The 16280-nt window shown below is 51.4% G+C and overlaps 1 protein-coding gene across 7 annotated transcripts in view; it reads right to left on the bottom strand.

Annotated features, from left to right (window-relative positions):
- Window positions 1–16280, bottom strand: part of CDH23 (cadherin related 23) — a 400055-nt gene that overhangs the window by 286117 nt on the left and 97658 nt on the right. For all 7 annotated transcript variants that reach the window (XM_047702753.1, XM_047702755.1, XM_047702760.1 and 4 more), the window contains exon 4: window positions 278–420. In XM_047702753.1, coding sequence (XP_047558709.1) covers window positions 278–420 — 143 coding nt within the window. The remainder of the gene's footprint in view (window positions 1–277; window positions 421–16280) is intronic.

Here is a 16280-nt window from a genome sequence, read left to right as displayed (position 1 = left end):
GAGCCACCATTCTATAGGGGTTGAACCCTGGGTCACTGTCCTTCTTGCCCATCAGGGTTGTCCCTTGTTTGGAGATACCCCAACCACCCCATTCCAACTCTAAGTCCACATGTCAGCACTGGCCCTGGAAGAGGGACACCATTAAATCAGGAAGATGTTACTTTAGGGTCAGGACAGGGCCTTACCTAAAAGGTGATGAGCCAGCCTCCACCAATGTCTGCCTCTGTGTCACCCCCCTCCCAGAAAGAACTGGGGCGTGTGCACAGCCAGGTCATACCTCTCTGTCCAGCGCCTGCCGCAGCCACACCACACCTGTGTCAGGCTCCACAGCAAAGAAACGGGAGGCCTCCTCCCCAGATACACCAAACACGAGGGGGTCATTGTCCATGTCTCGGGCCAATAATTGGGTCACAGAGGAACCTGGAATAGCCAAGGGAGGGATCAGAGGGCAGCTATGGAAGGCGGGTCTACTCCCCAGCACCTTGCTCAGGTGGCTGAATCCCAGTGGGGACCTGCCACCCCCCAAACCGCTGGCAGGTCACTGTGCCTCTCTGGTCCCCGACCCAGACTCCCTGCCCCAACCCTGGACACTTGTTACAGCGTGTATGTGCCTGTCACAGACAACTGTGGCTCACCATGGTTTAGGTGGCTAGTGGACAGCTGTGACCTGGGCCTGTTCCCCATTTTTTTCTGATTTTATTTATTTATTTATTTTTTAAAAGATTTTATTTATTTATTTGACAGAGAGAGTGATCACAAATAGGCAGAGAGGCAGGCAGAGAGAGGGGGGGAAGCAGGTTCCCTGCTGAGCAGAGAGTCTGACACGGGACTCGATCCCAGGACCTTGAGATCATGACCTGAGCCAAAGGCAGAGGCTTTACCTACTGAGCCACCCAGGTGCCCCTTTTTTTCTGATTTTAATGTGGACACTCCCTCCTCCAAGTGGCTCAGATGAGGGCAGGCCCCTTCCATTCTTCTGCCCCAGGATGGGCACATAACTCAGCCTGAGCCAATCAGAGCACTCTATCTCCCTGGTCACAGCGACTGGTGCAGGGATGAGCTGGTCAAAGCCAACCCTGGGACTTGCGCTGGACTGGAAAAGAGGGGCCCTCCTTACACTGGGGTTGCTAACTTGGCCCTGCAGGCAACCATCTCTGGCACCACCCAGGAAGGGTCAGCCTGAGAATGAGGCCAACAGGAGGAAAATAGAGCCAAACAGTGTACCGAGAGAGACTGCTGAAGGTTTGAGGGTGTGTGGCCAGCCGTGCCTGAAGTTTAGCTCCAACCTCTGGACTTCTCAGCTGTATGAGCTAAGAAATCCACCTCCCCTCACGTGTGTTTTTTCCTTTGGCCTGAGTGTTGAGTTGGGTTTCTGCCTTTTGCAAATGGAAGCACGCTTCCTAATTCACAACACATTACAGTACTTGGCCTTTGCCCAATAGTGAGTGGGTGCTGGCCTTGTGCTAAGTGCTGGAGTACACAGAGGTTAGGAAGATGTGGCCCAGGCTCCAGGAAATCGAGGCCAGAACTGGGCACAGGGTGTGGTTTCTGTTCACAGGAAGAGGACTGATGTGTCCCTGTTCCCCAGGAAATACAGCCTGGCCAGAGCGCCCCAGGGTGCCTGGCTTACAGCCCTAAGAAGCCCTAGCGCAGTGCACCAACTCCCAGGGATCACAGCCCTCCCTGGGTAGGCTTCAGGCAGGGTGACCCACCCCCTTGTTGTTTGGGACTGGGTTAGGACATACACTGAAGCCAGGAGGTCTCAGACAACTGGATGGGCTGGCTGCCTTGGCCTCAGCTCCTTGCACCTCTGGGAACCGTGCAAAATGTCATGAGTGCATGGTGTCAGTTTCTGCAGAAAGGGTCTACAGTCTTCATCTGATTCTCAAAGGGGCAGTTAAATTAGAATCATGGCCTTGGCAAAATACTTCTCTAAAGCCTCAGTTTACCCTATAAGATGGAACAGACCACTCTTTCTTCCCCAAATACAGATTCTCGTGTTTATTGAATAGCTCTGATAATCAAACTAAGTAAGAAAGGATTCCAAACTCTGCGACTATTATCTAGAAAAGAACACTAAGTGAACTTTTTTTTTTTAAAGATTTTATTTATTTATTTGACAGAGAGATCACAAGCAGGCAGAGAGGCAGGCAGAGAGAGGAGGAAGCAGGCTTCCTGCTGAGAAGAGAGCCCGATGCGGGGCTCGATCCCAGGACTCTGAGATCATGACCTGAGCCGAAGGCAGTGGCTTAACCCACTGTGCCACCCAGGCGCCCCACTAAGTGAACTTTTAAAAGGACCATTCTAATGTGACAATGATAGCTGATATTTCTAAGTGCTAACCACACTCTTGACCCTGGGCTAAGAAGTTTCCCCGTACTGTCTGGTTCAATCCTTACCATTATTCTCCCCATTTAACAGATAAGGTAACAAAGAGTGATTAAGTAATTGACCATGGCCCGCAATTAGTAAACGGCAGAGCTGGAATTCAGATCCTAGGTACTCTGGGTCCAGAGCCCTTGTTTGTCTCCACAACCCTACACATTCCAACACTTGATATGTGAACTCAAGATTCAGGACTTCTATGGACATGACCCTCTCATGTCCCTAACCAGAAGCCTAACCAGAAGCCTAACACTTGGAAAAGGAAGACACTAGGCAGTCCTGGGCTCTGCAGGTATGCCACTTGATCTTAGCCAAAAGGCCGAGAAGCGATCTGCAGGTATGCCAGACGGAGTACTAGGCTCATTCACCCAGGTTCTCTCATTAAATCCTCCCAGCAACTCTGTTTCATAGCCATTATTCTACTCACTTTACAGATTAGGAAGTTGTGGATCAGAGAGGCAAAGGTCACACAGCAGAGCAGGATATGGCAGCATCCAAGGTCATGGGGAGGAGGTGAGAAGCAGGAGGAAGAGGAGTAGAATCACTGGACAGAGTCAGAACAACCTCAGAGACCTTTTGGGGAGCCCAAACCTCCCATTTTATTTTTTACTTTTTTTATTTTTATTTTTTAAAGATTTTATTTATCCATTTATTTGACAAACACACAGAGAGAGAGGGAACACAAGCAGGGGGAGTGGGAGAGGGAAAGCAGGCTTCCCACGGAGCAGGGAGCCCAATGCGGGGCTCCATCCCAGGACCCTGGGATCATGACCTGAGCCAAAGCAGACGCTTAACCACTGAGCCACCCAGGCGCTCCTCAAACCTCCCATTTTAAAGATGGAAAAGCTGAAGGCATTTCACTAGTTGCCCAAAATACAATGGTGGAGAACAGAGTCTGCAGCTAGAACCCAAATTTCCAGACTCCTATTGCAGGGCTCCTTCTGGATGAGAAAGGAAGAGGTATGTGATGTCACAGATAAACCAAGCACATCTCTTCAAACATCTGTGTTGTTCGATGGCAAGCCATTGCTTTATACTGAAATCAAGGGGGATATTTTGGAGCACAGTGTAACAGTTTTTTTTTTTTTTTTTTTTTTTTCAAGACAGAACCTGAAGCTATAAAAGAACTTCCAGCCTCCCCGACTTCCAGAGATGCCCGTTTCCTTTCTGTCCCCTCAGGTGTGCGTTAGAGGCACAGTTTGAGGAACCCTGAACTACTTCCTAATGCTTTGGGGAGATCCCATATAAGGAAACTGAGGCCCCGAGTGGTCCTGCCTGCCCACAGTACAAGGAGTCTGTGGAGGCCCCCTGGAGCGAAGGCTTCACCTGCCAACCACCGTCAGGGCCCAGCCCAGATGATGGATATGGGACCAAGCTCTCTACTGGTTGATGGGATTCTGGAAAAAGACCACACTGGCCCTCTAGCCAAGGTCATACGACTCAGCCCGATATCCCAAATGGCTCTCTCAGGCCCAATGCTCAGGCCCTTCCAAGAAGGGGGGCACTGGGCAGGACATGGATGGGGCCATCAGCTGCTGTCACCCACCCTGTAATTTCCTGGACTTTTATCCATTTTCTCCTCAATTATGTGCTGCTCAAAATGGTCCTTTTCAGCTTCCTCACAGGCTCTTGCCCGCTTACGCCTTCTTTGTGTCCCAGGTAATTGCTAGTGACCTTTTCTAAGTGTACTAATTAAAGGTGCCGATTTAATATTATATTTAAGACAAGACGCCCCGCAATTTTCCAGCTGGGCACAAACTCCCCCTCCCAGGGCTGTTCTGCCACTCCACAGAAGCTGGGCCTCGCTTTGGCTTCTTCTGGACACAGGGCTCATTTCTCTACCAGGAAGCCTTCTAGCAACCTCTGCTTGCATTATTGCATGCAGGAACGAGGCCAATCTGTGGGGCCCCACTCCAGCCCATGGTCCTAGAAGCAGCCACTCGGGAGAACCATCCCTGGCTGAGGGGCCCTGCGGTACACATTATCACATTCTAGGTTTGGTCCCCACCTGAGAAGCAGATAATTATACGCCCTCCGACTCAGGCTGTGGAATATGGGGAATTTTGTTGTGTTTTGTTCCAAAACTGTGATAAAATACATAGAATACAAGCTGCCTCATTTTAGCCATTTTAACATACAATTCAGCCATACCAGGTATGTTCCCAGTGTGGTGCGACCATCACCATGATCTGCTTCCAGAATATTCTTATCACCCCCAAAAGGAAACCCATACCCACTCAGCAATCACTCCCCCTTCCTCCCTTCCTCTCCCTGGCAACCACGAAGCCACAGAATGTCTCTGTGAATTTGCCTGTTCTGGATGTTTCATAGAAATACAATGATACGAGGGGCAGTCTTTGTGTCTGGCCTCTTTCACTCAGAATACAATCTTCTGGATTCATCCATGGTGTGACATACTACGTCATCCCTTCCTATGGCTGAGTCACATTCCATTGCATGGAGAGACCACAGTTTTTTTATCTGTTCATCCACTGATGGATTTCTGGGTTGTTCCCCCCTTCTGGCTATTGTGAATTGTGCCACCATGAACATCCGTGGGCAGGAACTAGGAACAAGAAGGTCCTCGGTAATTCTATACTCAACCTATTAAGGAGCCACCAAATTGTTTTCCACAGGAGTTGCACCATTTACATTCCCACCAACAGTGGATGAGGCCCAGAGCTCTTTTCAGGGGTGGGAAGGGCACTCAGTGATTGACAGGGGCTGGATGGCCCCTTCCACGGTGGAGAGATGGGAGCCGGGCAGCCCTTCATTCCAGGTGTTACTGGTACCCAACGCACTAGGCCTCAGCACATCTCACTGTCACACACACCAGCCGGACCTCCAAGTGCCAGCCTGGGACTCTTAGCGGAGGGTTCCAGCCATTGGAGACTGTTCCCGCCCCGCAACCCCAACACCAGACAGATTGGACATGCCAGGGAACGAAGGACCCCAGGAGCACTGCTCAAAGAATGACTGATGCAAGATGGTGGATAATGAGGTGGCAGGTAACCCCTCCAGTCCCCTGACCTCTCGGGGGGCTAATGCAGAGGCGTGTTGTATGCTGCCTCTTGGAGTGCCCTGCTGGGACTCACCCCCTGCGGCCCGCGGGGCTGACCTGGTTGGTCCTGCGTCTTCACCTCCCTGTCTCACCTCCTCGCTCCCCACCTGCATTTCCTGGAAGCCCCTTTCCAACGAACGATCTGCACTTGAACCCTCATCACCAGGCCTGCTTTGTGTGTGTGTGGGAGAACCCACAGAAGATACCCCCCAAAATTGTGGGAGTGACACCTGGGGAGTGACAATATAGATTTCCAGCCCCTGCTGACTCAGTTGGCCCCGGGGGGAGCCCAGGGCGTGACCTTTTACACAGAAGCCCCACTCTCCCTGTGAGAGACCCTGACGCCAGCCAGGCTGGGAAACCCGGAGACTGCTTCATAGCAGGGCGGTCTTCAAATATCTAACCATGGGCATAGTTCAGGCATCAACCAATCCGAAAGGATACCGGCCATAAACAACCGGACTGGTGCGTACCACCCGTAAGTCAGCCTGGTTTACGGCTCCCATTTTAGATGCAGAGGAAAGCTCCTCCGGCCCCAGGATGATTTAAAGGCTCTCAGTCCTAGGACTCTTGGCTCAATCAGTGCTTGCAGGAGGACTCTCTGCTCCTGTCCCCACCCGCTACCTCTACCCTCCCAGGAAACGGTAACTCCGCAAGGCGAGCCCCCTCCACTTTGTACCAACCCAACCCAGGCAGGGACCAAGCCTCTCCATGTGGGTAGAAAGTGGAAGTTTATATATATATTTTAATTTTATTTATTTATTTGACAGAGAGAGAGAGACACCACAAGAGATGAAACACAAGCAGGGGGAGTGGGAGAGGGAGAAGCAGCTCCCCGCTGAGTAGGAAGCCTGATATAGGGTTCCATCTCAGGACCCTGGGATCACGACCTGATCCGAAGGCAGATGCTTAACAACAGAGCCACCCAGATGTCCCAAAAGTGGAACTTTAAAGAGCTTGAGTCATGACACACCCATGCCTGTATCAGTGTGATCCACAACAGCCAAAAGGGGGAAGCAACTCACATGTCCATTGATGGAAGAATGAACGAACAGAATTCAGTCTATACATACAATGGAATATTATTCAGCCTTAAACAGAAAGGGAATTCTGACATGCTCTGAACATGGAGAACCTTGAGGACACTCTGCTGAGTGAAACAAGCCTGTCTCAAAAGGACAAACGCTGTATGATTGATTCCCCTTGCATGAGATAGCCAGTGCGGTCAAATTCACGGAAACCAAAAGTCGAAGGGTGGGTGCCGGGGTGAGGGAGGGGGGGTCGGAGGAATGGAGAGTTGTGAAAGGGTATAAAGTTTCAGTTTTGCAAGAGGTAGAGAATTCTGGGGATCTGTTGCATGACAACACAAACGTTCTGAATACTCCAGAACTGTACGTTAAAAAGTGGTTAAGATGGTAAAATTTTTTGTTGTATTTTACCACAATTAAAGAATTTAAAGCCCAAACTTAAGTCAGATTATGTCCAAGTCCCCAGCCATCTGGCCTGAGGCAACATTGCCCTCTGCATCTTGCACAGGCTCCCAGGCTTACCCCTCCCAGATCTGGACCTTCTTTCTGTTCCTGAACAGTTAGTGGTTGCCCCAGGTCCTTGCCCTGGTTGTGCCTTCTGCTGGGCATGTCCCTACCTGCCAGCTTCCTCACTATTCCCCTCTCAGCCCAAGAGCAACATTCTCAGAGAGGCCTTCCCCAATACTTGATCAGACACAGAGTCTCTCTAAAGGACACCCTGTCACCACACGTCACTGCATCCCATGTCACTGTCCTCATGGTTCTCTTTCCTCTGAGCTAATTGTGTTTGTTCACCTGACCTGTAGATGGCCTGCCCTAGGCCCCTGTCTACCATGGCACACACACCCGCGTTAGCTCCATGGGGGCCATGGCCTAGCCTGTCATGTTCCGTGTTGTGCCCCTAAACACAACACAGAGGCTGGCATCCCAGAGGCTCTCAGTAAAGAGCAGCCTGCTGGGTAAACAAATGAGTCCTGCCAACTACCTAGAGGGGCTAGGCCACAGCGGACCCCAAAGTCATGTGGATCCATGAGCTGCAGCAAGGGGGAGAGAATAGAGCCAGTTAATTCCTAATTATGTATACTAATGGACAGGAAAAAGCATGGCTAATCATAACCTAATAATGCCCAAACCCATAGTGCTTGCTTTTGGATGCAGGCAGAATCATAGCTGGGTACTGGCTTTGGGGCCAATCTCTCAGAAACTAGCCCTGCGTCTCATTCTTGGGCAAGGTACTCCCACCTGGGGCCATGAACGCTACCCCGTGGCCTTGTACCCCCACCTGGGACCACGAACTCTATTCCATGGCATGTAGCCCCACCTGGGGTAATGCTCTCTGCCCTGGAGGATTACACCCTATCCTGGGGGCCATCTACCCCATCCTGGGCCATGGACCCCACCCCACGGGCTGTGGACCCATCCTTGAGGCCAGGTACCCCATCCTGGTTGGTATACCCCATCCTGCAGTCCGAGGGCCCTGGCTGGGGCCGGGATCCGCTGTAAATGCCCGAGATGCACAGGGCTGGCGACACATCTCTGTGGTGGCCTCAGCCCCGCAGCAGCAGGCCCCGTCCGTCTTCCAGGCAAGGGGTGGACAATCACAGCTTTCCCGGCAGCCCTGCTGGGCCTACGCTGATGGCTGAGATAACTGCTATTACTATTATTGTTGTTATTTGCACTAAGGGCTGGGATTGGCGTGTCACACACTCCCGGAGAGCTGTGAGTTTTGCCCGCGAGCTGAGGGGTGGGCCAGAAACTCAGGCAGGGCAGTGGCCGCTGCGAGTCTTCTTATTTATTCTGGATGGGGGAAGATGAAAGCTGTCTGTTGCACAAACACGGAGCGGGAGCTCCAGAATGGAAGAAGGGCTGGAGAACACGCTGGGCTTCCTCCTGGCAGCATCTTCTTCCTACAGCAAACCTCCGATTGTGCCCACCCGGCTCAGACGCCTCCGTAGCACCCATGGCTTCAACCCAACTCCTTCTGGAGATGGCCGCTACCGCCCCTCCTGACCTGGGCTCCACTCCCTGGCGGGTCACATTCCCATTGCATCCCTGGGCTCAGCCCGCCAGCCCTCAAGCACAGCACAGTTCCGCGTGTTCCCACGTGTGGTCTTCTGGTGCTCCTCCTCCCACCGCCTCTCAGTCCCCATCATCTATAAATGCATGCCTCCAATGCCACCCTGGTCACAAAGTTCTCTCCCCTCTGCGCTCCCCGAGCCATTGTTCCTACCTCTTTACAGCACAGAGAGGCCATCGCCTCTTGAAGACAGAGGCTGATGCCTTGAGACATGCTTTCCAATCTCCTCTCCAGGAGGAACTGTGGCTCCCCTCTGGGGCCAGGGGCTAGCCAGGCCCCTTCTCTTGCCCGGGCAGACACTACTAATCAATCACAGCTCCCTTTTCTGCTGAGTCTATGTCCAAGCTCAGAACCCTTCGCAACACTGGGTTATATGCAGCCACTATTAGCCAATCTTAAACCTACAAGGACCTCACATCAGTCTTGACCTACTGTCCCTTCCCATCCAGGGGCTGAGAATCTTGCAGTCTGCTCCTGCCAGGCTCAGGGCAGTTGGAAGGGAGAGAATCAGGCTTGGGGCCTATGGGTGAACTCAGAAACACAGGATAGTTATGGCTAGAGTGAGAACCACAGAGATAAAGCCCCATATTGTGCAGAGGGAGAAGCAGGGGTCCTGGCTGCTTGGGACGGGGCGATGGGGCTGTGCACTGGGAGTGGCTGAGTCAAGGAATAACAGATGGGGTCCCCAGTCCCAGATGAGAAGCCACAGGTTATGAACAGGTCTTTCTGAGAATGACCACTCCCTCCTTCTCATCACCACAGAGCCCGCCTCACAAGCCCCATGTCCTCCCTTCTACTCCGGAGGGGCCTAGCTGCATTGGTCTTGGTCTCTGCCAGAGCCAGGGGCTCCTGCCCTCCCCCTGTCTCCTGGGATGAACCCCCCAGAGCCAGGGCTGGCCTTGGAGCCTGCAATCTCATTTGTCTCTCCTCTGGGATCAGACAGTCCAGTTAAGTGCCTTGATTCCTGTGGATAATCTCATTTGTCTCAGGTTCACCCTCCCCGTTCTCCTGCCTTCAGTTGGGCTCCTTCCTCCTAATCCCCGCAGGGTCTTCAACTTGGTTTGACCTCAGAGGAGCTGATTTTTGTTTTGCGTTTTTCTTGTTGTCCCAGGCTGGCTTTACCCACCTGGGGGAAGCCAGAGGGAGTTCTGATGGGGACCCCTCTTCTCCTGAGAGGCGGGCGGCTCCGAGCCTGCCTGAGCTGACCAACGTCCTCAGCCTCATCAGAAAACCCTTGCTCTGGATAATGGGCACTGTCTCCACTTCCAGAACCCAGGGATCATCTTCATGTCCTTTCTCTCCTGCAGCTCAGTCCACTCACAGTAGATGGCATGTACTGTCTGGGGGAAAGGAAGCTTTAAGCACCCAGTGTTTGCCTGGCAGCCTGCTCAGTGGTTTTCATTCCTTCTCACTGTCATCTGTTTCTCATCATGGCCCCACAGAGAGGAGTTAGCATCCCTACTATGTGGATGAGGAAAGTGAGGCTCAGAGGGGAAAGTGACCCACCCGAGGTCACATAGCTAGGAGGTGGCAGAGCGAAGATTTGAACTCAAATGGTCTGATTCAGAATTAGTGTTCCCTCCACCACCCTCATGGATTTTATCCCAAAGCCTGTCATCCAAGCTCTAATCTGAGCAGCTAAACAGTGCCCTCTCCTCACCCCACACAGACTGACCCCCACGGAGACCCCCAGGCCTCCTCCATGTTTTAGGCTACTCCTTATATCAGGCTGCCCTGGACCCCCGGCGTTACTGGACTGCACTGAAGGTGAGTACCCTTGAGGCAGGGACTGTGGGGACTCCCCCCCCCCCCATCACCCTGGCTTTCCACTGCCCACTTATCACATGCCAGCAAGATGGCAATTCCCTCTCGAGAATCAGAGTCAGGTGGCTGGCTCACCTGCACACACAGGTGTCTGATGGCCAAGGGGACAAGCTAACTCAGCAGAGAAGAAGGAGACGTTAAACAGAGCAGGATGATATCCACCAGAGGTTTGTGGGGCAGGAAAGAGGAGGAACATGTTATTGTTATTTTAAAGTCATAAAGCACAGGAGGATAGATGGGACATTAAATATTAGAAGGACCTGGTCCAGAGTCTCAGAAACTCAGAGCTGTTCCACTTCTGGCACAACAGACACGTAAAATCATCACTGCCAAGGGCTGCCAGGCCCAGCAGAAGACACCAATGTGCTCTAAGCCCCTCTAACCTTATGAGTCACAGAGATGTTAAGTCATTGCCTAAAGTCACACAGCTAGCACATGACTGAACTGGGATTGTTCAGTGACTCCTCTGATCCCCGTGATGCCGTTAAACTCCTTCTTTCCTTCCCTCCTTCCTTCCTTCCTTCCTCAAACACTGCCCGAGGCTCTGCTCTAGGCACTGGTGATACAACCATGAACAAAACAGGCAGAAGTCTGCACCCTCCTGGAGCCCGCATTCCAGTGGAGACACCTATACACCCATTTTGCCACACGCTTTTCGTGGCCATTCCAAGCACACGGAGGGGGGAGCATGAGCGTGGGTTCTGGGTCTCATCACCATCCAGACAGATGTATGAAGAACCGCGGTCCTGCCCTTCATCCTTCTTCATGGGCTGCGTCCCCCAGGGCGAGCACTTGTCAGGGAGGTGGGACGCACGATCAAAGGGCACAGAAGGTATTTTGAGAGGAAGACAGCCTCAATGAAATCCCTTTTTACTAAGACAGAGGGATGCGGTCAGGCACAGAGCTAACAGGGCTGGTGTTCCGCCACAGCTTCCCGTGTGGTCCTGTGTGACCGTGGGGGAGTCCCTCTCCAAGCTCCCTTCCCCTGTGGACACCACGAAGGGGCTGACACCAATGGCCACAGCACAGAGGTCCTTGGGAAGAATCCATTCCAAGTATGGCACGTGGGCCTCGGTTCCTGTGCTGTGCCGGTCCCCAGGTCATGGTTCCACGAAGGGTCATAGGCTCTGTGGGTTCAGCAGGACAAAGCACTGGGATCCATGAGACACCTGCTGTGAGCAGGGGACGGGGCAGGGGTGGGGTGTGGAGCCATTCACACACCATGCTCACATTCTTGATGAGGCCAGTAAACTCATTTAAAAAGGAGAAAGCAGGGGCGCCTGGGTGGCTCAGTGGGTTAAAGCCTCTGCCTTCGGCTCGGGTCATGATCCCAGCACCCTGGGATGGAGCCCCGCATCGCATTGGGCTCTCTGCTCAGCAGGGAACCTGCTTCTCCTCTCTCTCTGCCTGCTTCTCTGCCTACTTGTGATCTCTGTCTGTCAAGTAAATAAATAAAATCTTAAAAAAAAAAATTTAAAAAAAAAAAAAAGGAGAAAGCTGGGCCGGGCACCTCCATGAGGAGTCCATGGCCGTCCCGCTAACAGCTACAGGCAGTGGAGCTGAGACTCCATCAGTCCTAGGCTCCCGGTGCTCCTTCCACGTCACAACATTCAAGTCCCACCCAGTTCAAATACCTTCAAGACTATGGTCCCGTCTGCCACACCACGTACAAGGCCGGGGCTGGCGAGGCTTCCCAAACTGGTGGAGACACCCCCCGGGGAAGCAGCGTGACCTGTTAGGCCTGGATACTCCTTTCTGCACAGGAATCGCAGCCTGGGCAAGAAAGAGCCATGAATCAAGAGGCTCCAGAATGCTCTGTTCGACCTTCCTGAGTCCTTGCTGCTGCTCCCAGGCCCAGGGAGGCTGAAGTCCTGTCACAGGGGCTCAGAGCGCCAAGTGGCAGTTACCAGATTTAATAACAGTGATAATAGTGGGGTGGGTATTTCTTTTTTTCCCCTTCTCCTGAAACTTTTCAATTCATTGAATTGTTCAATGAACTTTACAAAGGGAAATGTGGAAAAATGTCGGCAAATTGAACTTGACATTATCATTAAAATAAACAGAGCACTGCAGGCCTTTAAAGGCTCACAAAGAGATTGTCCAAACACTTGCAGGCAGGTGCTGACTTCTTCCTGCTCGCAGGGACCCTGGCCCTCCCTTCCTGCCCAAGCTTGTGCCCTGGTCAACGCTCACAGTTCCCCAGCGCTGAACGGGGCCCTGCTAACATCACCCGTCATCACCGCCACCCACCACACACTGTAAACGTGAACGAGGTGGTCAGGCTGTGTTAACCAGCAGCCAAGCCCAGCGAGTCCCTTTCCTCTCTGGCTAACGATGGACTATTTAGTCCACTGAATCTCAAGCCTGGCTGCCCATCAGATTCCAGGTCCTAGTTACCTAAAATTCTTTTCAAAGGGAATTTGGACCTAAAGGCCTGACGTCAGAATCCCAATCCCTCCTGTGCCCCCATCCCTTAGCCAGAGCCCAAGGGCCAGGGGCTGCTTCTTTTCACCTCTCAACAGCAGGAAAGGATATTACTGCTAAGAACCCAAGAAGGGGTGTCACCAGGAAGAAGGTGAGAAAGATACCCTTCTCCTCACCCCTGCTCTCCCTCCCACCCCCTGCTGTGCAGGAGGCCAGAAAAGTCCCTCCCGAAATCACTTCCTCTTTGAGGAGACTCATAATTACCCACAATGATCACAGCACCATTCATTTTGCCCTAAAATTAATACATCACGTTGAGAATGATACCGTACTAATTTATCACAAGATTTATGAAACTTGCACTTTTTCTAATGAGATTTATGCAAATGCCGCTCTTGACACTGTGTTTGAAAAAGTTTTGACAGGAAAGTGGGGGTCCAGCCCAGCTGGCAGAGGCCCTGCCCCTCACTTGGGGGGGGGGGGCAGAGGGGCGGGGCTCCAGAGTGTGGTTTCTTCCTGTCCTTGGAGGGCCCCGGGGGAAGCCAGCCCCTTGGCCTTTCCACCGGGCTCATCCCTCAGTCCCATCTCTCCCCAGATACACTCTTAATCCTCTGGAACCAGCCCTCCCAGCAGGTATAACTGCTGCCTCAGGCGGGGAGGCCATTACGCGGCTGGGGCTGCTTTTCTAGGTGAGCAAGGGTCTCTCTCACCCAATCAGAGGCCTTGCAGGCCCTTGGTCCCTGAGAACAATCACGGGGACAGTATCCTGCTAGCCAGGGCATGAGACAAGAGAGGCACACAGAAAGCAAGGTATGAGATGGCACTCACTCTCAGGGGCTGACCTCACACTTATATAAGTCCCAAGAGTGTCCCCTAAAATATTGTGCCCTGGGTGCCTCATCTCCCTCACCCTAGTCCCCGCCCTGTGACTATTTACTGAGCACCTACTGCATGCCAGGTACTCACTCTGTTAAGCACTTTGTGCATACAATCTCAATTGTTATTTACCACACACCTGTGAGAAAGGTGTTCCCCACACTCAAAGAGGAGACTGAGTCTCAAAGAAGCTCTGCAATTTGTTCAAGATTACACAGCTCGGAAGGGGTGGAGTCAGAATTCAAATCCAGGCCCATCTGACCCCGAAGACAACGTTCTTCTTCATACTGACCCCAAACAACTTACAGGGGACTTCCCTCTTCTGTGGGGTTTAGTAACACCAAATATCCGAGTCATATCCCACATATTCTCTTATCTAGAACATAGATGAAAATCAGGAAATTAGCCCCCAAGGTCTTTGAGCAGTTCAAAGTCACAGCACAAAATCCATACACTACATTTCAAGCCCCTAATGAAAAAGAGAGATAAGGTCAAGTGCTCACTCTGAGCCTCTTGACTCTCACTTTAAGTACAACTACAATTAGATTGGTTCTTTGTTTTTCCAACTCATAGGAATGTCACACAGGGACATGACCAGTAGTGAAAAGCAATAAACAATAACTTCTACTGTTCACAAAAGGGAAAGCACAAAGCTCTCTGAAAAGTGACCACTTAAAAATAATCCGAGTCCCTCCACCAGCTGCTGTCAGTGACAATGTATTATCAGAGAGTGCTATCCCTCCTGTCGTGTCCAAACATGGATTAAGAAAATGCTAAATCCTGAGTCATTCCTACGTAGGAAGGCAGGTATGTATGTAATAGATCTGATGAATATTTCATGCAAGTCATTCTAATTTAAAAAAGATTTTATGTATATAGGAATGCTCCCCAAAGTGTATTTCACAAATCATTCATTTTCTAAGATACTAATGGGTACTCCATGAAAAGGCATTCCTTGGTCAAAGAGATCTAGGGAACATTACCTTAGAGAAATATAAACAGGGTTCCTTCCTGCAGGACCTTGAGGTCTTTCTCATGTTAACATGCATGTTGAAGCTCCACAGATGGAGCTTCAGATAGTTTCCCCAGATTTATTTGGCCAAGAGACCCTTTCTTCCAAGAACATCTCAAACGATATAAGTGGTTCAGAAAATAATAATTGGGGAAACACTGACCCAAGAATTTTTCTATCTTTACTTAAGGCATATCTTTTTGGGGCGATGGGGGTGGATGGGTGAATGGATGGATGGATAAATGGATGGATAGGTGGATGGGCAGATGGATGGAAGGAATGATGGGTGGATGGAGAGGTGGGTAGAGGGATGGGTAGGTAGAAGGGTAGGTGGGTGGGTGGAGAGATGGATAAATGGATGGATGGATGGAAAGAATGATGGGTGGGTGGATGAACAATAAATAATGGAACAAATAAACGAATAAGCTATTTTCATCCAAGGGGCTGAAAATCTCTGTCATGGAGGGGAACACATGAGTACAAAGTCTGGGACCACTCCTCCAGATGGAACAGCCCATTTTCCCACCAGGTTATAAGTCACTACCTCATGAGGAGAGAACCTGGGCCTCTCAGGAGGACATCAGCTGAGGAGCTTTACACAGAAGCCAAATCCTAAGCACGTGACACCCTGAACTAATCATCACAATGACTCTAAACATGCGTGTGATGCCCAACACTTACAAAGTGCTCTCCTGGCCGTTCATGCCAGGTCCTCTGCCACCACGCCCTCTGGCAGTGGGCTGGCCAGTGGCTGCACACTCTCTTAACGATGAAGGGACTGCAGTTCAGCACAGCTGCATGAGGAGTCCAGACTCCTCTGGGGTGGGTTCCTGGAACTGGAGTCAAAGGCTCAGGTCCCACTCCTGGTCCCACCTATGTAACCCACGCTAATCTTGCGATCTCACCCACCTCACTGCTGCCTCAGAAGCTTATGGCAAGAGTGAAGCCAGGAAACATAAGAGGAAGCACTTCATAAAGCCCCCAAAAGGCTTCAATTCCCCCCTAGCGGATCCCAACCAAAACACTTCACACAGTCTGTCCTCACTAATTGTCGATCTTCTGGTCTGAATCTACCATCTGACTATGAGCTCCCTCAGGGCAAAGACTACGGCTCCTGCTGCCTGCTCTACCCCCAAAGCCTTGAGCAGTGCCTGGCACAGGACAGGCCTTTGGTCAGTGTCTATTGAACAAATAAGTAAGTGAGTGAAAGAATATATGAATGAATGAATGATGAATTACTGTGTAAACACAATGTGATCTGATTCTAGAATTTGCAGGAGTGTGGGTTTTGTAATGCTAAAAGGATTCCATCCCTGGTATCTACTGGGCACATTCTAAGGAGTACCTGCTGTCTTTCTTTTGAGGGGCAGACAGATTTCCCAGTGGGCAACCTGCCTGGTACTTACTTAACTGGGAAGGATGTTTTAAATCAGGTATGTTTAGTTTTTAATTAGAGCATAAACTTGTGGGGTCCTTGGAGGTCCTCTCTCCATTGGAACGAGGGGGACCTCGGGTGACTGGTGTTTCCTAGCGGTGCACCATGGATAGGGAGCTGGTGAGTTAGTGATGTTGGATGGAAGGCAGGAGAAACCT

The sequence above is a fragment of the Lutra lutra genome, chromosome 14 (genome assembly GCF_902655055.1).
Source record: "Lutra lutra chromosome 14, mLutLut1.2, whole genome shotgun sequence".
NCBI classification, from domain to species: domain Eukaryota; kingdom Metazoa; phylum Chordata; class Mammalia; order Carnivora; family Mustelidae; genus Lutra; species Lutra lutra.
The sequence above is the reverse complement of the archived record's forward strand: the minus strand, read 5'-3'. Positions and strand labels throughout refer to the sequence as shown.